General features: G+C 38.8%; 1 protein-coding gene across 8 annotated transcripts in view; it reads left to right on the top strand.

Annotated features, from left to right (window-relative positions):
• CNKSR2 (connector enhancer of kinase suppressor of Ras 2) overlaps positions 1-27,558 on the top strand; it is a 205,459-nt gene that overhangs the window by 22,558 nt on the left and 155,343 nt on the right. For all 8 annotated transcript variants that reach the window (XM_068179895.1, XM_068179894.1, XM_068179892.1 and 5 more), the window contains exons 2-3: positions 14,005-14,168; positions 26,087-26,289. In XM_068179895.1, the coding sequence (XP_068035996.1) occupies positions 14,005-14,168; positions 26,087-26,289 (367 nt within the window). The remainder of the gene's footprint in view (positions 1-14,004; positions 14,169-26,086; positions 26,290-27,558) is intronic.

Raw genomic sequence — 27,558 nt, 5'->3', positions numbered from 1 at the left:
TTCTACTTGTCTACCTATTACAGTTCTAAAACTGGATGTTATGCAGAGAACCAACTCTGAAGGGAACTTCATCAGAGCAGAACCTGTCAAGAGGAGAATTGCACCTTATCTTAGGCATTAGAATTGTCATTTCCTCTCTACCAGAGCTTAACTTCATGCTGTTATTTCTGAAATAGATCAAGTTAGGAAAGACATTCTAAGAGAACTGAAAGTTTTAAGTTTATTACTGTTTCTTAATGGGGGATGAAGTAAAACACAAACACTAGCATGCATTTGATGCAATGCAAGATCAGAATACAGCTGATAGATACATGGTTGGCATTTGGAAACGGTGAAAAAAAAATTTGAGAAACACAAATGATATGTTTTGTACTTGGACATAAAAAATACAAAAAATTTAAAATACAATACAAATGATGCAAAATCTTTAAAAAATACAAAAACCAACACTTAGTCTCACTTAGAATGTTATTTGTCAGTGTCCCCAGAGGAGTTTGTTGCAAGTAACAGGGAGTTGCTTCTTTCAGTTGTTAGCAACAAGTAGGAAGGCATGCAAAGTCAGCCAGAACTAACATGAAAATAATAATTATTAGCTCATTCATGTTTTACAACTACTTGAAATTATATCTGTCCAACCTTCTGTTTCAGGTATGTTTTAAAGGTTAAATATGGAATAAGGAATGTCTCATACAGTAGAAAAATCAATACATATAAAAAGTCCTATTAAACTCAGCAGAGTGAAAATTCAGGGTTTTTTTCACCTTGTTTTTGTCTTTCTTTCATTTTTTTTTATTTTCCTGGCTTTTGATTAGGTATGGATGAAGTGCTAACAAAATACACAGGATTTTTATACTGTTCTCTTATCACTTTTCAATATAAATAATGCTTAAATGGGTAGGAGATAATGGAGCAAGACCAGGAACTATACTACAGTTGGCTCTATCCAGCTAGCACAGGAAATGCTAAACAGCACTTAGCATAAACCTCCTGCTGATGTCTTGTGGAAATGGGCAGGAATATCCATAATCGGTGAACTTTATCCCATGCTGACTAATACAAGTATTTAGTTCTACCAGCCAGGGTTATTGCAGAATAAAGGATGAAGATCGCAGAAAGGAAAGGCAACCTCAAAATTATGTCAGTGGTAAAATTTCACCTGTTTTTTGTTTGTTGGTTTGGGTTGGTTTTTTTTTTTGTTGTTGTTGTTTTGTTTGTTTTGTTATTGTTTTTTTTTTCCTTTTATCTGATAAGCTATGACAACAAAAAACTAGAGCTGCAGTTGAACCTCAGTGTTGGTTGTTTCCCATGCCTTCCACGTGCCTTGGGGCAGGGCTGTTTGCCAGTACAGCTAAGGGAAATGCAGAAGAACATCACTGTACCTTGTGCTGCCTGCTGGAGGGCTCTGTACAAGTAGAGCTCTCAGTGGCAGCATGTTTTCTGTGATGTTCCTGGCCTCTTTCTACGTGAATTGCTTGGGAGGGAGAGGGTGGTGTGCATCTTCCACCTCCCCACAGACAGTTGTCAGTGTTGCCTGCAAGAGTGGAAAGTGCAGGAATTTCAGGTTATTCATAGGATTTCCCAGCATTAGGTCTCTGAATGGGTGAAGTAAATGTGTGTGTATATATGTTCATTATAAAATGTTAGTAACACTAAATGACAGCATTTTGAACAAATGTATTTAGTGTGTAATACTATTATTTAATGTATTACCTAATCCTGTCTTTGGGAAGGAAGTTTAGGGATTCATACCATTAATTTATTGCTATACAGTTAATAGTTAAAAATAAATTGTTATTATTTTTGTGTGTGCACATGTTACTTTCCATGTGAATGTTCATTTCACTTTCCTGGGGATATAACATTGACAAGACTTGAAAGAGACTAATGTTGGAGTAGATTAACACAGTCTTTGAAGGGTCTAATTCCTAGTTACAGCTTTTTGCTCTTATGGATAAATGGTACAAGCAAGTGATTATGTAAAATGAGAAACTAACTGAAGTGTAGTTTAGCTTGTCACTTCAACAGATTTTTTTTTGTTTTTATGTATTTACAACCTCGGCAAAACTGACAACATTATTTTGGAAAGTATATTGCTAAAGAAAATAAAAACCCAACAGATATGTTTTGCCATGATCCAGTTGTGTGGTTTGCATTTTCACTTTACAAGCTTGCAGTCCATGTTGTAGATTTTACGTGATGGAATGTATTCTTCACTTCTGATGAGCGAGAGGAAAAGTCTGGAAGAGCACACATATAAAGTTATCCTTGCCTATTCTCCTATGTAAAGCTCTCTGCTTTGGATATAGTTTGAAGCAGATTGTGTTAGCCAAGAAGCTTAAAACCAAAATGTTTTTACTTCTTAACATATCTGTGCATATCAGAATGTAATAAAGCTGTACTTACAGGACTGTTTTTAAAGTAATTTGAACATATTATTTCCAATTATGGTTGATGTCATTAGGGTTCTCTCTTAATTGTGAAATCCTTCCTGAGAGGAGGCAGATAGAGCCAATGAATGCTGGATGATTTTGCTGATCATAGAAGGAAAATGAAATGTAAGGGGAGGAAGAGTAATTTGAAGCATGGATGAAGTAATTGCATAAGTACTCCCAACCAAACTTAGCATCTTGTCCCCTGTTGTTCTAGAGAGAGAGGTTCAATGAAAGTGTAGCAAAACTGTGGAATTGCTCCCATTGCAAAATAAATTGGCTTGCTTTTAACCATGCTACTGGGCTGTATCAAAACAGATCCTCTGTGAGGGCATCACCAAATAAATCTTGAAGCCTTATTTGAACCATTAGCAGATTTCTCCAGTGTGTGGGAGCCTGTAAAGTACAGAGATAAAGGAAAGCTTTAACAACTGTTATATTATTTCTTCGGGGACACAGTGTTCCAGCTTATGCCAAAAGGATGCCTTCTGGCATAATAAATTATTGGCAGCAAAGCTGGTTTTCATGGTGAAAAACTCCAATAAAGACTGTGGAGGGGTTATCTGACTATTTTGCATAAAAGCATATATTAGCCCCTGTGAGGGAGGAAGGAGGCCCCTTCGTGTAACAACAGCGTGTTTCAGGTGGCTGCTCCAGAGCACACCGTAAAAACGCAAACATGGGAAGGCATTTGAAAGAACAACCAGTACTTATTTACTTACTTGGCTAATGTCAGGGGTTTGCTTGGCTTGCATAAACATCTTTTGACTGTCTAACATATTATAGTTGTTTATTGTCTTTAATATATGATTCATTTATATTTTCCAGAGGTGTGGGATGGTTGCTGAGACATTGTATGTGAAGTGATGAATATTAGAATTATAGCTTTCCCTTTCTTCTTCAAGACACCCCTACACATATCAAAGTATTTGACCAGTGGTTTTAAGTTACAGATGTTTCTTTGTCACGTGCAGGGGGATGCACAGCTTTTTCTGCCCACAACTCTAAAACCATCCCAAGTCTCACACTGTGCTGAGTTATGCAAACTCCATGCTAAAGAGCTTCAAGCCTGGGAAATGCATGGGCGTTGTGAGAAGGAAAAAGTAATGGGAGGGAGTTCACTCAGAGTTTGAAGAAACTTTTCCTCCTGTCCTGCCTGGTGCATGCTTGCACTTTTGATGGCTTTGCACTTTCTACAGTTGTATGGTATGAAGCACAGCTGCAAATAATCATCGGAGACAGTGAAAAGCTATGGAAAATTAAGACTTTCGTATCCTAAGTCCTAAGGGTGTGTGTCAGACTTAGCCCCTTCTAAACTGCTGAAGAAGCCAATACTACACCTATTTAGACAAAGCCTGCCATCCTTAAGGAATATGGTGGTTGCATTTCAATGCTTTCAGTAATATTGGGGAATTTGATAGTTTGTCGTTGTTACTTGGCACAAAATTGTTTGAGGGCAGGTGCTGCACATGAGTGCAGTTGTGCTCAGAGAAGTGCAGCTGTAGCCCAGGGCTGGGGCAGACGGAGGGCTGGTTTGCTTTGGTCTTTTACAGCTCTGGCACTGCTGTGTTGGTGGTGGGCTTGAGCCTGGTGGTACTCACTTCAGCCTATTTTAATGTCATCGGTGCTCAGTGCTTGCTAGAGAGATGTGTTGGAGAAGTAACAAAGCCACGTGCCGTTATTAGATGGTCAGTTGTTTTTCCTGTGTAAACCAGTGGTGTAGCCTCTGTGTGTGCTGGTACCAGAATATTGTAGGTTTGGGGATAAGCTGTGTTTTAATCTTATAAAGTTGCTTTGTTCTAGCCTCCAGAAACTCTAAAGTCAGAAGGACACTGCTGAGAAAATCTTTTTATTGTGTTCATTCATATATTGCTTTGTATTGTATGAGGATCCAGTTAGTAATAAAGTTACTCCTTATAGCTGGATGTGTGATAGCAAATTTGTAGGAAGCATCAAATGCCTATAGTGGTAGTGATGCAGACAGCTGTTTTACAAGGAATAATTTTACAGAATAAAAATGGTAGCATTTGAAATTTTAACATTTAATGAAACACAAATTAAATAGGTGTTAGTTAATGGTATTTAGATCCCTAATTTTATAGTGGTGGTTGAAAAATCCCTATATGCTAAGGTATTTGCAATGTATTCTAGTTTACTTTTGATAATTGGAGCAGAAACGTGGTACTTTGAGGAAGAAGTTAAACATTGATTGGACCCAAGGAGATTTCCCTTTCCTGAGGTACTCTGCCAACTAAAGTACATGTGAAAAATGGGGAGAATGATAGTGAGAGTATGAAAACTGCCATGTGAAACAGAGTAGAAATGAAAGTAGCTGTTGAGGGATTTGCCTTTATTAGCTAGCCAGTGTGAATTTCTTGGGAAAAGAGAATTATATTGAGCTTCTTGGGTCAGGGCCATGTCTACTTGTATGTTACTTTGTTCAATCTCACAGCATTGTGGGACCCTGAATAAGACTAGACTGGCTGGATTCTTAAAAATCATAAACCTGGATCATAAAACTATATTATTACATGTAAAATGCCAATGTCACTTTTGCCTCTTGCTTTTGCAAAACTTTGATGGTACATTCCTGTCGTGAATTCTGCTCCAAAAATCATAAGGGCATAGTCTTAAGTAAGAAAAAATAATGTAATTTCCTCTTTGAAATTTTAGGGGAGTATTTAATTCAGTCTTTATAGTCTTATAATCTTAATGCTTGGATAACTTTTTGGAAAACTTCTGGTTTTGGATCAGATATTTCTAGTTTATCTAAAAATACCTCCCCTATTGGGCTGAACTTCTAACCCTGAATTTAAAAAGCTGTCATTTTATACATTTTACTATAAAAATGAATGTGCACTTTCTCATCCCACCCCCACTGGGGCTGTGCTAGGCCCCTGCAGTTGGGTGTTGTGATTATCAGGAGTAAGTGAATGTGTTCCTTTGATTTTGCTTCATTTGAAGGATTACTGATATTTAATGATGCTGTGGGTTGTTTGGCTCCTCTCCCTTCCACTGTCAAAGAGATTTCTGCTGCCATTATCAGCTACACAAACTTTTCAGCACACTTCAGCAATTCTCATGTGCAAAGGCCACAGCTGTAGCTGAACAATATGTTCGTTGTAATCCAATAATAAAAGTCCTAAATATAACAATAATTATAACCCCTTACATTGAGAACAATATTGATAATCAGGGATACTAATCCTTGAATTTCATAGAAATAAAGCTCAACACTAGTTGTTGCAGTGTTATTCATGTTTTAAGATTTAAAATACTTTGCAAAACTAGTATGTGGTTGTGTAAAGATTTGGCTTTGCTATACAGATAGGCATAATGGAAGCAAAAAGTACACAGAGAAATACAAATGATTACGTTTATGAACAGCTAAACACAATGCTGTATTATTATTCTTGTAATTAAAGAGTCTAGCTTGCCATAATAAGCACTGATTATAAGTAGTCTGAACCAATTTTATTAAAATAAGCCCTATTGGACACAGCACCCAGTTTGGTCTTGTGTATCTTTAAGTCACGCTTATAGTTAGTTCTACGTGTACATTTTTGGTTTCTCTCATCTCCCTCTTTAGTTTTCTTTTTTCAATAGAACACTTTTATAATTGATCAGTGTGAAGTTCTTTGTAAAGTAGAGCTTTTGCTGAGCCATGTGTGATCCACACAGTCTTGATATTTCTGTAATTGTCTGATTAACAAAATTGCCATGTATTGCCAACATGGTCATACAATTAATATATCCAGGTCTCATAAGAGGGCAATCCCAAAAAGAGAACGCATCTGTAGACATAGAAATAGCAGATCCTTCAAAGTTGGATTCCTTGAGCAGGATTTAATTTTTAATTGTATAGTTCATAGTGACTTGAGACAGTACATCCTTCATCTCAGACTTCTGTTTTGATCCATTGCTGCCACAAATACACTCTTTGACTCCCAGGATCTTGCCCAGTGTGATGCCATCTCCTTGTTTGCTTGTGGCTTTCCATTGACCAACCACAGGTCCTTCTCCTGACAAGGACCTTAAGAAGAACAAGTCAAGCAAGGCTGAATTTCAGTTATGTTGCTGCTTTTCATATTCACATCTCTCATCTGTGTTCTTCATTTTACAAACATAACATGCTTTTCTGGATGTAGTAGTATATACCCAGTGGATATAAAGTGGGTTTTTTAATTGTGTTTCTCTTTCATTATCTAAAATAGTTTTTTAGTTAGCAGTACCTTTCAGCTAATGTTTTGACTGAACATTTGAAAATTCTTGGTAAAAAATACATTTAAATTAAACTGCACATAGAAAACATGTAATCTTATACTATATTCTATGAATACACATTATGCTTGAAGGAATAATTATTTGGATGTTCTTGGTAATTTTTAATGTTTCTCTTTAATGCTTTTGGAATTTTGTCTTACTCTGCCATGTCACAGAAAGGGAGAGAAGGGAGTGAGAGACAGAATAATTCTACAAAGTGAAGAAAAGATATGTTTTGCAGTTAGAGGGCTTTCACCTGAAATTACAGATAAACAGTGCACAAAGTGATTGTCCAGCTCTTTTGCAAGTACTGCTGTAATCCAGGCATTTGGCAATTCTTTTTTTCATTAATCCAGTACCCATTCCTTAATCTGCCTGCAATTAATGTGCTGGGTTTTTTTTTTTTTTTTCAGTTTCAAATGTATAATAATGTTTTTTTCAGTCTGTACTGAAAGCTGCTTCTGGTGGTTCATTGGACATCCTTCCTCAGTGCTCCTCTGGGATGGGGCATTACTTTTTTGCATCTATCCTGTTCACAGTAGGCTTTTGCCATCCACGGCACTTAAAACGTTCTGTTCTTTGTGTTGTCTTCTGGCACTAATAACTGTGACATCTGTTTGTCACATATGAAGCCCAGGAGGCGCTGAAGACCCTGAAGCAGTAAGCATCCCTTCTGTGGGCAGAGGAAAATTATCTTTGCCTCTCAGGTGGGGAAGCGGCTGACTTGGCTCCCCTCTGCTGTCTGTGGTGACATTAAGACTGAGGGGCATGGAGAGTTTCCAAATGCCCCTCTCCCATGTACAGATTGTGGGGACAAGTGGCCTTTCCTAGTCTTGCCTCTCATCTTTTGGTTCTGGGGAGAAAATGTGAGCGGGGATAATTGCCTGCTGTGGCCTGCCAGCAGTGTCTGTGCCCAGGAAAAGCTCTCTTGGTGGAAGAGAGAGAGTAGTTTTCTGCTTGGTTGCCTTGCTCTTTGGCATAACTAAAGTTTGTACTTTTGTACAGTTAAAGTGAATAGACTAATAGCCTATCAGCCTGGGATTAGTAAGGCCTAGGTGCAAATGCATTTGTCATAGCAAAATTTTTTAACTTACCGGGAACTTGGCTGAATTTTCAAGTTTGAAACATATGTAGACTGATTTGCAGTTTCAAAGTTTGTCAATCCTTAAGAATACTTGTCTTAACTTTAATGGTGAGCAGAGATAAAACAACTGTAACTTTTCAGAGGTTACTTCCATCATTCTAGTTCAGGTAAAAGCATTGCAAACAATAGTTTGCAATATGAAAAGGCATTGAGATAGTGCTACATATATCCACACCCAGTTTATATTAAATTCTAGCTTACTTTTCTTCTTCATGGCCTGGTAAGGTCTGTGCTGCAGTCTGTTGCTTGAATTTGTATTTGTTAGCGTATAAAAGCTGATGGAGTTCAGGTACTCCTGTTCAGATTGAAAGATAAATTTGTTTGCCTTATATTTAAAGAAAAAAGAAAAGCCCTAGACATTTTGTTTTGTTTCTGGGTTTTTTTGGGTTTTTTTTTTAGTAAAGCTGTGTGTCTTTCCTTCCCATGCAAAATTTTTCCATGTATTGTTTGTATGTTACTGCTTTTCACTAAGTGCTGTGTTTATAGAACAAGGACTTGCTCAGGGAAGTTGAGAGTTTGTGTCCTCACTCTGATATACCAGGGGAGTAGAAAAATATATACTCTCTTGTCAAAGTTTCAGGTATGATAATTAAACCTGTAATATTCATCATCGTTTCCTTAACCCAAACTGAAAAGGTGGCTGATAAGGACAGAAGGTCTATTATTTCCACTGTAGTTTCCCAACCTTGAAGAAAAATTATTTTACTGCTAATTTGGGGAAGAATATTCTACCTAGTTGCCTCTGTTTTTAGAACTGTATCTGAGCAGCTGATTTTATTCAGACTAGTGATAGAAAGAGGCTATATTAATATTTTTTAGTCTCTTAGAGGTGGCAGAAAAGACTAAACTGCTTGCAGAGGAGGAGCAGACTGGGATAATATATATTTCATAAATATATTTCATGGAGAGGCTTATTTGAGTTTCAATTACTACAGATGTGCATAACGTGTTGTGGCACTGAATTGCAGGGCAGTTTGTTGGTTAGCTTGTTTCAAAAGATGACCTGTTACACACATCAAAATAAGACAATTCCTCAGAATGATTGTGAAGTTATTAGTTAGGAGATTGTGACCATGGAAGATTTCTCTGGAGGATCGTACTGGATCTTGCAGTCTTATTCCAGAAAATCATATTAATATGAAAATAAAATTAAACCTTTCTTGATTAGTTTCTATGATGCTGTTGTAATAAAAGGAAATAATTACATAGAAATCTGTCTGATTTGCATTTGTGAACTGTTAAAAATTGTTTATGGTTTGATGAACTCTGAATAGGCCCATGGAAGGTAAAACTCAATGTCAGAGTTGGGGAAAAAAAACAGCTCCAGAATCTTCTACTTGCAAGAGGAACTTTTATAGATAAGTTTTCTTTTTTAGTGTTTAAAGCATTGAGTCTTCTGTACAGTTTCTTTTGGAGGAGCACTTTTTTACTTTCTTGCTGGTTTTTATGTTTTTAATCCCACAAGTGAGGTGGACCTTGCTTGAGACTTAATGTAAAGAGTTGTTCCTTTTCTGTCAATGCCCAGAATGGTCCATCTGTGTACACAACACCTCAGGTGTACACCAGCTGACAAAGATGGGCAATGGATTAACATCTTCATTGCTCTTGTAGGTGTGAGTCAAACAGGCCAGGTAACGAGTGTATAATGGGGTCTGGATGGCATTGCCAGACTCCGTGGTTGATAAGCTCAGGTGGAAAGTATGTGGGGCAGGGCAGTCCTTCTTGAGTAGTTAGCATCATTGGAGGTCTGTGTTATTACTGGAACTCAAGACCAGGGATCTTTCAAGGAAAAAAGAGGTTACAGTATATTGTTTCCTTTAAAGAGTAGGTTTAAAAGGAAGAGGACTATCGTCATACAGTTTAAGAGGACGAGTGTCATACTTTACCTCTCTTACTACTAAAACCCCTGTGCCTTTACATATACCCAAAAATCTTGCAGTTATTTTGGGTGAGGAACAGAGTTGTTGATTATAAGACTATTACTTGTGTACTGACACCACAAAACCTGGTTTTTATATACTCTGGGGCCTTACACATCCTGAACATAATCATGAACCTAGGTTTTGGACTGAGGCTGCTTCTTGAAATATCCAGGAGTGCTGGATATGCTACAATCTTAATCTCAGCCATGGCCAGGAGCAGGGAGTAGTGCATCAAACTGAGTTATTTGCTGGAATTGCTGTGGCACGGGGCTTGGGTGACTTACTCTCATATGACAGAGGGGAAGAAGCAGAGCAGCCCTTGGCAGATAGAAAAATTGCAAACTACATTGAAGTTGGGTGGATTTTGGATTTGCAGGAAATTAGGAGAAGACAATACTATTTAGTTGTTGCTTAGTTCCTCTCCACACACCTGATGTTTTTTGGTACATCTTGTCCTGTCCCAAGTTAATGGCATCATCAGCTGGGAATGCTTATTCCCTGCAGCTCCCCTCCTGTTGACTTGAAGGCAGCAGTGGCTGTTTGGATATGTTGTGGCTTTGGGGGCAAAAGGTGTGGGAGAGGAATGCTGGCCTTTTTGTATTATTATCATCATCATCATTATTGTCATCATCATCGTCTGTGCACAGTTTTGTTTACAAAAAGAAAAGTTGTTCTTTAATTTAGAAATAAAATGACAGAAATAAATTACTTTAAAAGGATGTTTAGGGAATAAGGAGACATATTTGTGGCAAGCTATTCTGAAAATGTCATCCAGTTAAATTATTTTGTTGTTTCCTGGCTGTAATTTTTATGGAATTGGTGAGTCAAACAATTGTCAGTAATATTTTTGTTCTCTTAAACTTTTTTCTCACCCTGTAGGAACTACATGCATCCATCTAGATTGCATCTGAATGACAAAAATACTTAGGTAGCAGGAGGAGGAAGAGTAATGCCTTTACGTAGAATTTTCTGTCAGTAGCTGTTTATTAAGTGCATCTGTCATGTCTTATTCTGGATTTGTGTTGCTAGTGCCTTAACTGGTAATTCATTTTTTGATACTTGATGACGTTGATTATTTTAATGTTGTTCTCATTCAGCAGTCTATGTAACCAATGTGCATCTTAAGTTCAGGAAGAGCAGAAGTACACCGAGTCCCTCATACCGATCATCAATATTTTAGAAAGGACTGGCCCCAACACAGAACCCTGAGGAACATCACTTGTGACCAGCCACCAGCTGGATTAACTCCATTCACCACCACTCCTGGAGCCCAGTCATCCGGCCAGTTTTATACCCAAACAAGAGTACACCCATCCAAGCCATGAATAGCCGGTTTTTCCAGGAAAATGCTATGGGAAATGATGTCAAAGACTCTTCTGAAGTCTATGTAGACAGTACCACAGCTTTTACCTCATTTACTAAGGGGGTTACCCTGTCACAGAAGGAGCTCAGATTGGTCAAACAGACCCTGCCTTTTCTAAATCCATGCTGGCTGGGCCTGATCTCCCAATTGTCCTGTATGTGCCGTGTGATTGCACTCAAGAAGAGCTGCTCCATGACCTTTCCTGGCATGAGTTCAGACTGAAAGGTTTGTGGTTGCCCAGTTCCTCCTTCCAGCACTTCTTGGAGTTGGACATCACATTTGCTGACCTGAAGTCAACTGGGACCTTTCCAGTTAGCCAGGACTGCTGGTGCAAAAGTGGCTCAGTGAGCACTTGCACCAGCTCCCTCAGTACCCTTGGGTGGATCCCATCCAGCCCCACAGACTTTTTTGTGTTTAGGTAACGTAATAGGTCACTGACCATTTCCCCTTGGATTATGGAGGCTTCATTCTGCTCCCCATCCCTGTCTTCTAGCTCAGGGGGCTGGGTCCCTGGAGAACAACTGGTCTTGTTACTCAAGGTTGAGGCAAAGAAGACATAAAGTACCTTAGTCTTTTTCTTCATTCTTCCGTACTGTGTTTCCCTCCACATCTAATAAAGGTGGAAGATTCTCTGTGGCTCTCCTTTGGTTGCTAATGTATTTATAGAAGAACTTATTTTTTTCATTTATGGCACTGGCTCAATTAAGTTCTAGCTGGCCATTGGTCTTTCTGATTTTCTCCCTGTATATAAACTCATGACATCCCTGTAGTCCTCCTGAGTTTCCTGCCCCTTCTGCAAAAGTCATAAACTCTCTTTTTTTCCTGAGTTCCAGTCAAAGCTCTCTGTTCAGCCAGGCTGGTCTTCTTTCCTGACAGCTCAATTTTCACCCTGTCACAGAATCACAGAATATTCTGGGTTGGAAGGGGCCCACAAGGATCATTGAGTCCAGCTCTTAAGAGAATGGTCTGTACAAGGATCAAGCCCCCAGCTTTGGTGTATGTTAGCACCATGCTCTGACCAGCTCAGCTGATCTAAGCAGCTGCCTATGGAGGGAGCCTCTCCTGCCCTTTTAAGATTTCTTTCCTGAAGAATGGATTGAACAACCTTTTGATTAGAAAGGGCAGTGAAATTAATGCAATAGCTTCAAGTGCTTGATTAACCTAGACCTTTAGGTGGCTATGTTTTGGAGGCAGAAAATCAGCCAGCAGGCTCTGGAAGGATATGGTTGACGTCTGCTGGAACTGGGAACTTTCTTCTGTATCTTGAGACTGGAGCACTTCTTTTACAGCGTGTTTGTGTGTGGTTTAGTTTCAGTGTGTGAATTCTAAAGGTTAAAGCCCTATGAATATTGTGTTGGTGTAGCAGGGACAGAGTGTGGGTGATTCCTGCCCAAGGGCTGAGCCAGGAACAATAGGCTGGCCTGCTACTGGGGCATCCCTGCCTGCAGCACCAACATGTTCCTCATGTGAGTCTCTTCTGAGGTGTGGCTATGCACTGAAAGGCACGAATGAGAACCAAAAGTGCCACAAAACCAGTTTCAGAGAAGCTTTATGTTGTATACCAGGGCTCTTACAATATAACTGGGGCTCAGCAGTCAGATCAATCTTTATCTTCCGTGTATCTTCAGATTTTTCAGACATTTTGATTAGCAAGTAAGAATGTTCTTGGTTTCTTCCAGTCTAATGAGCAGGTGTCTTTTCACTGTTAGAGATTGTTTGAAGGCATTTTTCAGAAAGATTGTATTTCTCAAGAATCAGCAAAATTAATGCATTCAGAGCTTTGTCAAGACCTGTTGCTTGGTAGCAGTCATGTTGATCCATCAGAAAGTATTAAGACAGAAATGTTAAATGGACCACCAAATACCCAAGAGTCTTACTTATCCCCTTGGTACATGAGTGCACATGCTATAGAGCTTCCCTGTACTGCCTGGCTCTCTCGGGCAAAGATTGATGGGCAAGAGATGCATGGTGGATTCTCTCACAATCTTTTCACTATTAGGGATTGTTTGAAGGCATTTTTCAGAAAGGTTGTATTTTTCAAGAATCTCTTTGCTCCAAGTGAATGTCTGTGGCCAGCTGCATGTCATTGACTCATAATCAAACTGAAAAGGTAGAATATGGATGCCCCCCAAAACAGGAGACCTGTACAACCCTGCATGCAGCCATGTCCTGAGCAAATGTGACTTTTAGCCATGTTTTTTGGCACAATAGGCCTGTTTCTGTTTCCTGATTACTGTGTTCTGAGAAGTGCAGCCAGCTCTTGATTTGAATGGCTTTTCATGCTCATTTGTGTACTGTCACTCCTTGCAGGTCTCTGTGGTACATTGAACTGGATCTGCTGCTGCAGTAGGGGCCCAGTTTTTGCATTTGCAGTGCTACTGCCTTTCTTGTTCTCTAGAGCTCTTTGCAGCTTGATTTAGAGGCTGGCATGATCTGTGAACTTTCAGGTGACTCAGCAATATGTGAGTGACCTTGGAGTGGGTGAGACACTGTGGTGTGGCACTGCCACTTTGTGTTTGACTGTGTGTTCCATTGTTCCCTTTTCTCCTCTCCCCTTCCAGATGTGAAGGAGGCATCCCTAACATACCTGTTATTAGGGGCTGCCAGATTGACATTAATAGCACAGAAAACTACAAGAATTCAGGGCTTTGTTCAGGGTTGAAGAGCAGTTGGTATCATCCACAGGTAAAAACGCCGTGGCTGCTGTAGCTCTTCAAATCTTAAGGTTTCTGAGTAACATAATGTTCTTTTAATGTTAAAATACTTCTCTAAAAGATAGGGCAAAAATCCTCTTCTGGCTTAATTTTTGGCCAGTTTTATTTCCTACTAGGGTACAAAATGTTGCTAACTTTTGTCTTGCCTCCGTCTGTCCTTTTGTTGCAGGTCTTGATGATTGCCTGCAGCAATACATAAAGAACTTTGAGAGAGAGAAGATTAGTGGTGACCAGCTATTACGAATTACTCATCAGGAACTGGAAGATCTTGGAGTCACACGAATTGGCCATCAGGAGCTTATCTTGGAAGCAGTAGACTTGCTCTGTGCACTGGTAAATTTCTTGGGGCAAATGGGGAGGGGTGAACAGTGTTCACATATTCACACTTTCTGTACTCAAATTGTTAGTCCTAAAGACTTATCTAAGCAGCTCAAGAAACTCCTGATTTGTAACGTGTGAACAGTTTAGCATTTTAAACCAGGAGCAAGATAAAGGGAAAAAAATCTATTGATAAGAGTGATGTTTGTTAAATAAACTATGAACTCGTATCAGAGATTTAGGGCTTGCATATCCATCTTTATAGAATAAAAGTTTATCTGAAATCACAAAAAAACTAGACTCTGTTTGGTTTGGAATGTAAAATAGTTATACATGTGAATGGAGTAATTGAGTGTTGGTTGTCCTTTACAAACAAAATGTTCTAATATTAACCATGTCATTCTTCACCGGTCCTTTCACGCAAATTATGTTTTAGATTATTTTTTTGAGCCTGATGGAACAGAGCTGCTTGTATTTCACAGTAGAAAGGATTAAATACTGAAATCATTATCTTATGTGTAAATAATATATAAATTTTGAGGGGGCATAGGGAAGGATTTTGGTAATGGTCTTTTCAGTCAGGTCGTGTCGTGCATAACTAGGATTATCTGCTCAGTGAGGGCTGTGGTGCTGACTTCACCTTCCTTATGAACTTCTAGTGTGTGTCTGTAAAGATTAGTGATAGATTGGGTACACAGCATTCTCCACTGTAGAAAGGATTGTGAATAGCTCTGTTAAAATGTACTTCACTGCCTAAGGTGGTGTTTTGTGGGTTTTTAGTACATACTATTCTTCAAGCCTCAGAAGGAGCTTTTAAGAAAGCTGAATCCTGGGAGAGGCAATCAAAGAAGGTAGACTGAAAGGCTCTTCAGAAGGGCTTGTCAATTCTCCATATGCAGCAGCTTTTCTGAATACCCTGTTGTTGCATTTTTGGGTTTTTGTGAAGTGTAATGAAAAGGAGTGAAAAAAATAAAACATACCCAAAAAAGTTAAAAAAAGAAGAAAGCTTTTTCATACAGGAAAACATTTGATTTTAAACACAGATTATCTTCTGTAGAATACAGTTTCTAGTAACATTGCAGTGTTAGTGCAAAAAGTTGTTTTGTAAATAAGGAAGTTGCAATCTTAAAAAAATGCTACTGATATAGAAGGGGACCTAGAGAGTTATTCATAAAGTACTTTTCTTATCAGACAGTGCAAAAGAAAACAAGAAAGTAAATACTTCAGTTAACTGAGAAAGATTAAGTCTAAGGGGGAGCACCAATGACTGTTTTCCCTAGTCACACAGAGAAAGAGATTGTGGCTCTTTGAAAAATAAATTACTGTTAGGAAAAAAAAACCTTGTTTATTAGCTGAAAATTCTTTTTTCTTTGGTATGTAATTATAGATATAATCTTCAGACAAACAAACACAGCTTGTCTTTGCAGCTCCTTTATCTTAGTCAAAAGTATATGGAATTAAGTTGAATATAAGATAAGGAATTTCTAGCAAAGGCTAACACTGCATCTTAAATGCATGCAGCAAGTCTCTCCCTTCCTGGTTCTTGTTGCATATACAGTATTGTCTGCTTTTCTGAATTTGTCTTAGAGAAAATTGCTGAAACACAGTGGTGTGAGTTCAGATCACGGCTTCTAATTTAAGATGAGGTTTTTGCAGTCTCACAATTGGCTCCCGATGGCTCCTCGGGGATACAAAATGTTATTGTTATATTGATTTTAGGGGATTTAATTTGAATTTATTGTTTACCAATCAGATAAACCTCTTAGAAAATTTAATTCAGAGTCAATCCGTTTGGCTGGACTGGTCCTATACTTAGAGGCTTTTCTTTTTTTATTGCATCTGTGAGTGTCTATCCTGGGTAGGGCTTGCCTTTTCTTCTGATTTGACTTTAATATTAGGTCTATTGTTTAGAAGAACATTTAGCCTATGACTGTCCAATATAGGATAACTGGAAATTCAGATAGTGGCTATGCAAGTTCTTTTTTCTTTAATTATCTGATTTTTTTTGTTTGTTTGTTTCACAGTAGTTTGACAGAGGTTTCATGACAGAACTTAAAATGTGTTACAGATAAATGATCCAAATGAGTTAACATCTCTTTGGATGCTGGAGATGATGGGTGGTATGATGGGCTCTGGATAGTAAGGTTAATTATGCCTTACAAGCTTAATCCCATATTGATTCAAAAGTAATTATTAAAAAATTAAAGGATTGTTGCTTCTGCTTCTTCCCCATTTCTCTTTGAGTGACCACCTAAACAGCTTTTGGTATTGAGGACAACTGAGGAGATAGAACCCCTCCCACTGTTTATCTCTGTTCCCATTCTGCAGGGGAGAGGTTTCCAACACAGAATTGCTGTCACTTAGGAAAGCTTATGCCATGTTGATTGCTGATGTGCTTTTTTCCTGCCACCCCTTCCCAGTATTTTTTGGGGTAAACTTCTGCTTGCAGTTCCCTGGCAGCTGTGGATATGGCAAACAGCAAGCCAGCTGCTTGTGTTGCGTGCCTATAGTTCACAGGGCTGCATTTTCTTACCGGGGCAGGGCGGAGAGCCTGAACAAGCATATCTGCCTGGTATGGAGAGTGCAAGGGATATGTCAGTGGGGGCTGTTGAAGTGTGCTAAACACACAAACTGCCACAGTAAGAGTTGGGAGCCAGATATGATTGATAACACTATGTAAAGGATGTTCTTTATCGTTTTTTGACAGAAGGTGGGTGGGTGGCTGGCTGTGGTCTCTCACATAATTCGCCTCCTGTCATCAGCACTTGCAACAAATGGATCCTCCAGTGTTTGTGAGCTGATCAGAGGACAAATGGTGGCCTGTGCTATCCATCTTTAGTTGAGTCTCTCTTGGCTGCCAGCCTGCCATACTGTGTTCTTGACAGAAGAGCAAGCATTCAGGGGGTGAGATTCACAGGTTTTCTTTTCCTGTGGTGCTTCAGGGAAGGAGGAGTAAAGTCTTTGCCCAGCTGCTGCTGCTGTTATAGGTCACGCTTGCTGGTAATTGTGGGGGTGTACATCCTGCATAACTTTGCTGGAGCTGAACGTGCTCTGGGAGAGGGCAGGCAATCCAGTGAATGTAGTTTGTCTCTTCCCTCTCTCCTTCAGCCTGTGAAGGTGGGAGCAGCATGTTCAATAGATTATCATGCCTTGGTGCAGCTTTGTGCTTTACAAAATCCATATGTCAGAAAGGGCACGATGAATGGGATGCTGTTTGTGCTTAGAATAAATAAGTAGTGATGTCTATGATGGTATTTGTTGCTGCTAAGAGTTTGTCACATGGTTTTCAAGGTGAGAATCCTTGAGAAGCCACCTTGATGGGTATATGCTGGCAGCATTACTTTATTTCCAGCAAGACAAATTTCCGGTTCTTGTCTTTCTGTTTAAATTGGGATATGCAATCACACTAGTGGTGTCAGCAAGTACATTTTTACTTGATGTGGATGGACATTTTTGTTCATACTAACAAAATCACCCAAAATAATTGACATCTCAAGACTGGTAGAAAATGATAGACTGAGGAACTGCATGTCCAGCTCTAGAGATACTGGAGAAACTACTGAGTTGAGTGCCATGTTTCTCCACTATTCACAGGTAATAAAATATACAGTTGTTTATCAGTTCTAACAATTACCATTAAGATCTTAGCCTCAACATGATCCTTTTCAATATGTGTGTGAGGGTGAAGCTAGTCTAACACTGCTTTTCATTTAATCATTAAACAAACAACAGTGTAGCAGACTTCATTGTCACAAAACGTGATGAGCCTTGTTTCTTTGATGGCTGCTTTAAAAACTGAATGTGAATGAACAATGCCAGTAGAAAATAAATTGAGAAGAAAAGGAGATGATGCTTACAAAAAGAGAAATGCATAATAAAGAACAAATTACTTAGCTAAGGCCATCAGATCACAATACCAGTCATCAGGTTTGGAATGCATCAGGGCATCTTGTAGCTCCTGCTATAGGTAACTGGCCTGAAGAAAGCAAAGAAATTACTTTATTCTTTTTCCATCATCTATTTGTCAGGAGATGGAGTTTCATTTACAAAACTGGGTATGACCATTTTCTCCCAAAAAACACTATGCGCTGCCTGGAGAGCACAAAGACTGAAGACTGCACAGCCAAACATGACTTCTTCCATCTTTAAGAAAATGATCTAGTTTACCACAATACCTTGATAAATGAGATGCCAGATGGGGATTCTTTTTTTTTTTTTTGCTTCTCCTAAAGATCATGTTCATTGTGTTTGCATGAAGATTAAATTAGTCTAATTTGATTTTGCAAATATTTTTAAACAAGATCCTAAAGTAGGTGTGTTGTTATAAGAATATTTGAAAAGCTTAAAAAATAATTTTTGGATGCTTTGAAATTTTTCCTTAACAAAGAACTTTATGAAGTCCCTGTGAATTTGCAAAATAATTCTTCAGGAAATCTTCATTTGTGTAGAAAAGAGTTTGGTTAAAAATAAAACAAAACAGATTTTGCTTTATAGAGCATACTAGTTTCAGTACTAGTTTCATGCTAGTTAGTTAAATCTGCTATGGCTGCACAGGAATTTATTGCACACTATATTTGAATCTGTAAAGCTAGAAGATTGCAGCAGATGAAATAGCATTATTATTTGGCAGAGAAAACATTGGTGTGCACTAACAGCATGAAATTACTTATCATTTACCGCTAACACAAAACATTTATATGCAAATGAATGCAAAAAATAGACCTACTTTACCTATGAATTATTTGATTCCTCTTAAGAATTATGCCTTTTATCTTAATTTCATCTTCCTGCCATTTCTCACACAGAAATACTTTCCTTTGCACTTATCACTAGTCATCTCTTAAAACTGTTTTTTCAGTAATAGGGGATGTTAGATTTAACCATTATGGTGCTAAATGAGGAAGGCTTCATTTCAGAATGGAGATTTATGTATACTGAAGGTGGAATTTACTGTTAGTATTCTGAATGCTCATAGCAGAAAAATTACTTACCATATTCACTATTGCCCATTGCAGGTTAAAGTTCTGCTTATATATCATATATCATATGCCTCCCTGTCCTCAGCCTGAGCTAATCTAACTGCAGTGCAGGAAATCCTGAAGTCCATCACCAGATCAATAAAGATAAGGAGATAAAGAGTTTCTGATAGCTCATATAGATCACATTGAAAATGTGTTAGCAAATCTTTACACAGAACTGCAGTAAATGCCATGGTGTGCCAAAGGCAGTAAATATGTCTGCATGCAGAGGGTGAACATCCTTCTTCTTCCCAAGAATCAGGAATCTTCAGCCTCAAGAATCAGTCATGGATCCTAGATACTTTTTAATTATGGATTTTGTTGGGTTTTTTGTGGTTTTTTTTTCTTTTTTTTTTTTCCTTTTTTTTTTTTTTCCTTTGGACTGCATGGAGGTTTGGGCAAGTATGAAATGCATACCCTGGTCCATGGAGTCATAGTGTGGCTTGAGTTGGGAGGGACATTTAAAAATTTGTAAACCCCCAGTTAAATGCAGACTGGATAAAAAGAGCTGTTAGAATGTAAAATGTTTTTAAAAGGTAGTGTGTTCATAACAATACTTATTTCCTTTTTCAAAAAAATTATTTTGAACTGCTGATTATCTGTTTAAAACTTTTGGAAATGCATATAACTGGATATGGAACTGGTAGTTCAAATTGTGGAGAAATAAGAGCATTTGGCAGGCTAGGGACAAAATTACATGAGAAAGTAAAAAAACCAAGAAAGTAATGAGCACTTGGTCTTTCAGAGTCTGTTGATTGAATAAGAGAAAGAAGAATAGTTGATATAATTGCTTTATTAGTGCTACAAAGCATGGCCTGAGCTTAGCTTTTTGATGTGTTCCTTGACTGTGGTGTAGAAATGCAGGGCATTTTTCAAGAAAGGAGATGATGATGATGACTATGAATCTTTCCTGGGTTCTGCAAGGCTAGAAGTGTCGTGCACCTGAGTGTTTTTCTGACTATAAACATTTAGGGCAAATATTTATACTCTTTGAAACGGTTTGCCTTTTAATCAGTGTGTGTTTAATAATTGCAGTAAATTATAAGTGTCATTTGAGCTATCTGGGGTTTCTGTCCTTATCTACTTATTCTGTGTTTATGAAACAGATGTGTTAGGATCATGTGTTGTGCACTTTCAAATTACCCCATATGTCAGTGCTATTTGAAGGAGAGATAACCTTAGTGTTAACATTTTGAGACGCTGGAGGAAGGGCCGTTAGAAATGCATGTTGTAGGCAGATCTGATGAGGTATAAAGTTACATAAGGCACCTTCCATATGACAAGCTGTGATATCAGTTGCTAGCAGCTTTGGGCTGGTAAGCTATCTGCCTCGTACTTTGTAGGATGTGTTCAGCCAAATGTTTTGGAGAAGGAGTTTCAGATCCATTTTCTTCATTTTAAAAATCAACTTCAGAGGCAAAGGGTGGAACTTTTCTTGGTGAATTTCTGTCCACCACTAATTTGCAGGTGTGGTTTTGAAATGCCTGCCATGTGCTGTGGTATCTGTGTGATGCTGTTTTGATTATTTATTTAAAATCTTCCTCAGGCTTTTCAAGAAATGAGGCCATTATGGACTTTACCGTTTTCAGGTTTTTTGTTTAAAAGCAAATAAATAGTGCATACCGAAAAGATACTCAAGAATTAAGTGTGGAAGATGAGAGCAGTGAAAGATAGTGAGGAGAAGAATGTGAAGGGATTTTAAGTCTATTTCTTAGCAGTCATATGCTATTCTTGCCTAAAACTCCTGTGAATAAGTGAAAAATGTTTTTTTTATTTGATTAGAGAGAAAACCTATTATTTTATTCTTGTGATAGTTATCCTTATTACTGAGGTATATCAGATGTAATTGAGAAGTTGCACTTCTTTACACATACTTTATTACTCATTATAGCTGTCTAGACTATAAAATTGGTCTTTTCAAAAGGTTGCCATTTTCTTTCTTCTTTAAGTTATATTGTTTGTGTGTATTACAAAAATATTTACCAAATTAAAATAAACCTTCACCTTCTTCAGTTTATACAGTCATGGTTGCCTTGTGCAGAGGAGCAGCAGAAATTAATCAGTGTAAGTGCTCCTATCTGCTGTGCTGTCTGGTGAAGATACTGCTTTTATTTTCTTCTTGCCCACAAGCACCAGTATTACAGTAGCATCTTCAGTTCCCATTTTGGATCTCTTCAGTAGAAGTGAACACTGGTCTCTACATGCCTTTTGCTCCACATGGTTTCCAGCAGGATGGTTTTCATGCCTTTTGTGCCACAAGGTTTTCAGCTTTCTGGGCTGAAGAAAAGACACAGTGATTTAGAGTGGTAGGCAGAGAGGCCATATGTTCATTTCCCTGTCTTGAAGTGTTTGTAATAGTCAAACAGTGTCACTGAACTTGATACAGCATTTGTGCTTGAAGACATAGAGGTATTCATGGTTGCATAAAAGTTGTGATTGAGACAGCTGTTCTAAGGGATTTCTGGATTTGTTAATGGGACTGTGGTTATGTCTGTGTTGCACATTGTACTGTGTTTAGATCTGAGCTTGGCTTATTTAGGTAGCTGAGATGGCCTTGCACTTGCAATGGGCAGTATAAAAATACCCTAAAAGTCAAGTCCTGGCATCTTCTAGACAGTCTGTCTAAGCCAGCCGAGATTAGTTAGCACTGTTTGAATTAGGAACACTTTACTTTTCAAGTGTGCTAAAAGTGTCAGATGCACTGTCCTGCCAGCAAGAATCAAGTGAATTTAACGCAGGAAAGAGATAAGATCTAATTATTTTTTTTTAATTGAGGGAAGCAGGGAACACAACTACTGAACATTGATCAAGCTAGTAAAAGAAAATTTTGCTTCACTTAAACATTTGGTTTGTGAACTCTCTTCCTACTCTTGGGGTGCTGGTGCAAGGATGGGCTTGCAGAGGGACCAGGCTGGCTCTTCTTGCAAAAATACCCAGCAAAATTCATCAGTGGTGATTAGAGCTGCTGCTTGTCAGCATGTGAAGGAGAGATCTACAATTCCTCACTCACACATATGAAGCCACAGAAAAGTAATTAGCAGGTTAAGATGTCTATTAATAGCTCCCACCACCTTCAGTTCAAACACCTGCTGACAAGCTATTACTCTGTGTAGTTCAGCTTCAACAAGGTCTTGTTTTATGATTGCCGGAAGAGACTCCATTAGAGCCGTTCCTGTTGGAGCAGGGCATCTCTGAGGACACTCCCCGGCCTCTCACTGAGGAGGTGGATGCCTCGACTTGTGTCACTTCTCGTAATCCCTACAGGCACGCAGAGATTTCTTTGTGGTTCTTTCAGTGCCTGTGAATATATTTTGGCTAATGAAAGTGCAACTCGTGTTAGTGCTGGCTAAATGTAGACTAGGGAAAAACAAAGAACTGTGTCCTTTGCCTGCAATTATCTTCTTACAGTGCTTGAAAATAATCGCAGTGCATTTCTAACAAAACCATGTTGTTAATAGTGTGTTATTGAATATAAAATGTAATTCAACTTGGCAGTTTTTATTTAAGCAAGCTTTTTTGTAGTATTAGAACACACAGCTCTGGTTGCTTTTAATGTGGGCCATTAAAAGAAATATTAGTGATAAACAAAGTAAGGATTTTGCTAGCTGGTCTGCTGCTTTAGGATCCTTCTACTTAAAGGCTTCAATAAACACAGCTGCCCTGAAATATATTTTGCCTGAAATTTATCTCTGTATTTTCCATCTCTGGCTTTATCTGTATGATATTACAGGTGGAGGCTTTACCAAAGTCAGTGCCATCCTCATGTAAGACTGAATTCACATTGGCGCAGTGTTTTATGTTAATACACACACGCACACACAGACATTTGATGAATATGTGTGAAAATAGGCTTTGAATCTGTTAACTCTGCCTCTTCCTTCCCTCATATCTGATGGTGAAAAAAAGAAAAGGAATGTGGCTGTAGGTGGCCATCCTTTAGATATTAAGAGCAAGCCACTAAGGCTTTGTAGCTAATTTTCTAAAGAAGTGTATACATAAATGCAGCCTATTTTCCTGTTGTACAAAAAATTTTGAGTGTTGTTTTGCTTGGTCTGCAGTGTTCAATACTGCAGATTTTCTTTCCTTCTGGTGCTTTACTTTCTGGTGGTACTGGAGGTTTGTACACTGCCTGCCAGGGCTCCCTCTGGGGTGGGCATGGACCGCCTGCACAGGCTGGGAACCTGCACCTGCCTGTCCAAGCAGATGAGGTACAGACAAGGTGACAAAGAGGAGATGGCAAAAGAGGGGGAGTTGAAATAATCTGGGGTTGTTGAGGACCTTTGGGATCCTGCCTCGGCCTCAGAGTGGTCTCCCCTGTCTGTGGACCCTGTGTGGGGCATGGCTGGGGTGACAAGAAGGTGCCTGAGCTTGTATGACACCTTCCCCACACACCCCCCACGTCAAATATAAAACGTTAGTTTTATATTTGAATTATCAGACTCAGCTCCTTGGGAACAGCCTGCTGAATGAAGAAATTCAGCATTTCAGTGTACTGGAAAGAAGGCAGCCCTGTGAGAAGGCCCGTGGCTGGCCTGCAGCCTGTGCTTGTACCCCCCACGTGTGGGGGTGTGAGTGCCATTTTGTTGGGGCTAGCTTGTGTCTGGTCTTTAAGATGTCTTTGGTGATCTATCATTCATCAGAATATCTTTCATTTGTTTCTTCCCCTATTCATTTTGCCAAAATGAGCTAGATGCTCAAGAAGCAGAATAAAGTAAGAACAAACCTATTGCCTTTTTCAGACTTACTCCCCTCACTCCTTAATCATGCTCCCTCAGCCAGACCACAGAAGGCTGCAGAAAAAACCCAGATGTATTTTTATCTGATGTTTATCTCTTTACTTTGGACTGATTTAGTAAGTTATTAGTTATGAGCCATTTAGCTGCATAATAAAGTACATTTTTCTTTTCAATCCAAATTAATTGTTTTCATCTTGTAATTTTTTAAGTTATAACCTAATGCTATCTGTTGTATAATTGCTCTTAAATATTTACATGGTGGAAAAGTCACTGCCCAAATATACAATTTGTCTAATTGGGATTGATTGTGATGGCAGGGGACAGCATCTGTGTAGATGAGAAACATGCGTGCAAAGCCTTCCTTGCCCAAGATAGGGATGTTCACAGAAGTTCCAGTAATGGTTTATGAAGTGCAATCTTAGTAATGGTCAGTGCCCCCTTCAGCTGAGTTCCAAAGTGCATTTTCTGCTGTGGAAGGATGGTTTTTGGTTGAGCAGCTCCCTCGCAAAGTGTGCCCAGTGTACAAGCACACTGAGCTGGCTGAGAGGTGGCAGACAAGCCGTGTGCTGTAGCCTCTCCTTTCCGTCATGAGCCCCCCTTGGCGTGGGAGTGGATGGTGTGGGAGGGCTGGGAGCTCACTGGGAATGGCTTCAGGATAATGTTCCTGCAGTCCCTGTGTAGTGAAAGAGGATTAAATTCATTTAGTAGATGGTTTGGATTGGGAGCATGACAACTGCTGTAAATAATCACCACCACACACCTTGCCCCCCCTCCCAGTTCTGATAGAAAAAAGACTAAGGTGAATAAGCTTCAGCAGTCTTAAATTAGCATTGATGAGCATATCTCTTCTCCCATCTCTCCTTGTGGGCAGATCGGCAGGGGAAGCAAACCAGGGGCATGGGAGGAGAGCTGGGGAGGTCACAGAGTGTCCTTAGGAAGTAGATTTTTCTGTGTGCATCTGAGGGGCTTTGTGCATTCTACTTCCATCATTTGTGGTAGGAAATGGTTCATGTTCTGTAGCCCATTCCATTGTCAACTGAGCAAGTTGTCAGCACCCCATGCCATCACCCTGTGACGTGGCTAAAGTGAGAACCTGCAAAATTCCAAAATTCTCTTAGAGGAGTACTAAACTCGAGTCTGTGCAACTGCTTATTCCTTTGCAAAGGCAAATAAGTCCTTTTTGTAATAAGTCTACCACTCTTTGTGTATGTGAGGAAAACAAATCTTTTATAGAAAAGACAAATCGCTGATGGTACTATATTATGTTGTAATTGTACATTAAATCAGGGCATTCTTGAGTGCTGTTTTGGTAACATTTGTACTTTTGAAGGATTTCCAGCTACTGTTTATTAGTATTGCTTGTTAATACTATTTGTTAATATTTCTGCATAATTATTTCTGTCTCTTCTTCACAGCTAAGGAATGTAATTTAAAGAATGTAACTTTGTTAAATGGAAACAAAGTTTATAAATTGATTTTAAATGAGTGAAAGAGAGGTTGAGCAGGGCAGCAGTGTGTTCTGTGGTGTGTGGTTGTGGTGGTCCTTGACTACTGAAAAAGAAGTATGCTAATTAGCTTACTGAGATCTCTGAAGCCAACAAAACCAATTTAGTGTCACACCATGTCCATGCTGCATACTTCTGCTAGTTGCAAGGCCTGGTGCCAGGAGTGTCTTAGGGATTATTGTGAGTATGGACCTGGGATACCGATCTCTTATCATCAGGTCTACAGAGAGAACCCTCTGATCAAGGCCAGGCTGGAGGGGGCCCTGAGCAGCCTGCTCTAGTGAAAGGCGTCTGTGCACGTGGCAGGGGTGTTAGAACGAGATGATCTTGAAGGTGCCTTCCAACCCACACCATTCCATGATTCTGGTGATCTACCGAGAGTGATGCACTGCTTTGAAAAACAGTTTTCCAGACTAGGTTTTCTGTTTGAGATGTTTTTCTCGGTACGCTTAGAACAAGCTAAAGGATCACTCATAATTTTGCTCTTCTTTTGTTCTCTTTTTATGCACTTCAGAAACAGAACATTCTATACATTTAAAAACTACTGAGTGGGTGTGTTTCTGCCTTAATTACTAGGAATGGTTAAGTTTTGAAGTAGATCAGTCTTGCTGTTCTTGGTTCTTCTGTTCATCTGTAAAGCTAACTTTCTTTTTTTTTTTTTTTTTCAAATGCAGAACTATGGTTTGGAAACAGAAAATCTAAAAACCCTTTCTCACAAACTGAATGCATCTGCCAAAAATCTGCAGAACTTCATTACTGGGAGGAGGAGGAGTGGTCACTATGATGGAAGGACCAGTCGCAAATTACCAAATGATTTTCTGACATCAGTAGTGGATCTGATTGGAGCAGCTAAAAGTCTTCTGGCTTGGTTGGACAGGTAAAATCTCCCTAATGTCTCACAGGTAACCAGATCATGCACATGAACAAGCTCCAACTACCTTACAAAATGTAACATAGAAACTGAATGGAAGCAGAATTCATTCACATGTTGCAAGGGGATGTTTGTACCAAATCTTATTTTTTTTTAGGTCAGCATGCAATTCAGATTAGCTTTTCAATACAATACCTCTAAATGCACTGTGACCCTACACATATATATGCAATATATATAAGCAACAGGATGACATCATCAGGTTATATATGTATTTTTTACTAAATGTAAAGCAGCAATTTAACCTGCATAAATCAGATTCATTGCTTTGATACTATCAAGTTCACAAAACTGATTATACTTCTCATTTTATGGATGTCAACATATAATTCCAGTGTGTGTGTGTGTGTGTACAAACATGTATGTTGTGTTTTAGGTTTTTTTAAATAGCAGTGAAATACTTCTGATTTTCTAGAGGTAGTGCTCTACACTTTTACCTCTGTTACCTAGGACGTGTGTGGGACCAGGACTGAAGTGCTTTTGCTACATTTGTAGTGACTTTTTCTAATTATAACAAGAATAACACGCAGGTATTTAAGATGATATTGAAATTCCTAAAGTGGTTGAAATTAGTCTGTTTGTAATTCTTTATATAATACATCACAGTGAATTTTCATCAGAGAAAATAAAATGCTTATCTTGATTTAAAGTTGTATCTTATTTTGTTTCCAGCAGCTGAAGTTTTGGTCAGAGTATGATCTTTGTGTAACTTTTTAAATCTAACAGAATTATTTAGTTTTACTGTTGTGTTTTGTGTTTCATTTTTCTGAGGAAAACCAACTTCTCTCCCATAAATGATTTCCTTGTGAATGGTTTAGGTGAGGCCTGAATCTTTTCCACTTCTTAAGCTGGACTGCAAGCTCTTTGTTTTGTTCAGGAGGTTGCAGCTACCATTGCTTCTTCTTTAATACTCCCTCTCTGGCCTTTCCTCAGGTTTGAAACCCAGAGTACCTAAAGTTGGCTCCTACATTTTTCTTTAGATATTTAACATCAGTGTTTAGAGAATTAGTGCAATCTCATGAAAAGAATTTAGTATTGGGACTTGAAAAATTGGGAGTATATTTTTAGCTCTGTCTCTAACCTGTTAGTGCTTGGAATACCTGTAGGCTTCACTTTTCCTCCCTGCAAAATCATTATTGGCAGAAGGCACCATACCATAATGGGCTTTCAAACAGAAAGAACAATAGAAAAACATGTTATTTTGCATAGACAAGT

This window comes from Anomalospiza imberbis, chromosome 2, assembly GCF_031753505.1.
Source record: "Anomalospiza imberbis isolate Cuckoo-Finch-1a 21T00152 chromosome 2, ASM3175350v1, whole genome shotgun sequence".
Lineage (NCBI taxonomy): Eukaryota > Metazoa > Chordata > Aves > Passeriformes > Viduidae > Anomalospiza > Anomalospiza imberbis.
The sequence above is the reverse complement of the archived record's forward strand: the minus strand, read 5'-3'. Positions and strand labels throughout refer to the sequence as shown.